Source organism: Myotis davidii, unplaced genomic scaffold (assembly GCF_000327345.1).
Source record: "Myotis davidii unplaced genomic scaffold, ASM32734v1 scaffold5430, whole genome shotgun sequence".
Lineage (NCBI taxonomy): Eukaryota > Metazoa > Chordata > Mammalia > Chiroptera > Vespertilionidae > Myotis > Myotis davidii.
In genome coordinates this window covers 3672-4321 of record NW_006281599.1, presented here as the reverse complement: position 1 = coordinate 4321, position 650 = coordinate 3672, and the positions used below count along the sequence as shown (strand labels likewise).

Genomic DNA, 650 nt, shown 5'->3' with positions numbered 1-650 from the left:
TGTGGTTCTAGAACCCGCGGCCTGTGACTGTACACCCCCTCAGGACCACAGGCTCATTAGGCTTCTTCTCACAGAGCCACTGCAAGAGCCCAAAAATCTGCAGGAGGCGGAGGTCCCCATCGTGGCAGATGAGATCTGTCGGCAGCACTATGGCAATGTTATCCAGGACGACATGCTGTGTGCCGGGAGCCAGGGCCGGGGCATCTGCCAGGTGAGACCCCCAGACTGTGGCCTCCGTCCTTTGCTCCTGCTCACAGGGGCCCTGAGTACTGACCACCTGTCTCCTCTTCCCACAGGGTGACTCTGGCGGCCCCTTGGTCTGTAAATGGAGGGGCACCTGGGTCCAGGTAGGCGTGGTGAGTTTGACGCAGGAGCACTGTCTTCCCAACTTTCCTGGAGTCTATGCCCGAGTGACATCCTTCTTGCCTTGGATCCACGGTCATATTCTTTCCTCTCCTTGAGCCCGGGGCCAGGCAAGGATACTGCCCATGAGATGAAGACAGGCCCTCCAGGGTGTCTGGGGGTCCCTCCCTGCTCCCTCCCAGTGCCAGCTCTTCATTGCCCCTAGTGCCTCCTACACCCCCTGCCCCCACCTGCTCTGAGACCCTCCGGCCTCAGCACCTCCATCAGCCTCTCTCCCCTGACTGGCC

At 60.9% G+C, this 650-nt stretch overlaps 1 protein-coding gene across 1 annotated transcript; it reads left to right on the top strand.

Annotated features, from left to right (window-relative positions):
- Positions 1-7: 7 nt before the first annotated feature.
- LOC107182250 (mastin-like) lies at positions 8-643 on the top strand (the record flags this gene model as incomplete). The annotated part of the gene is made up of 2 exons (XM_015560696.1): positions 8-211; positions 297-643. Coding segments are annotated over 2 exons (369 nt in total), but the record flags the coding sequence as incomplete, so codon positions are not given.
- Positions 644-650: the final 7 nt, after the last annotated feature.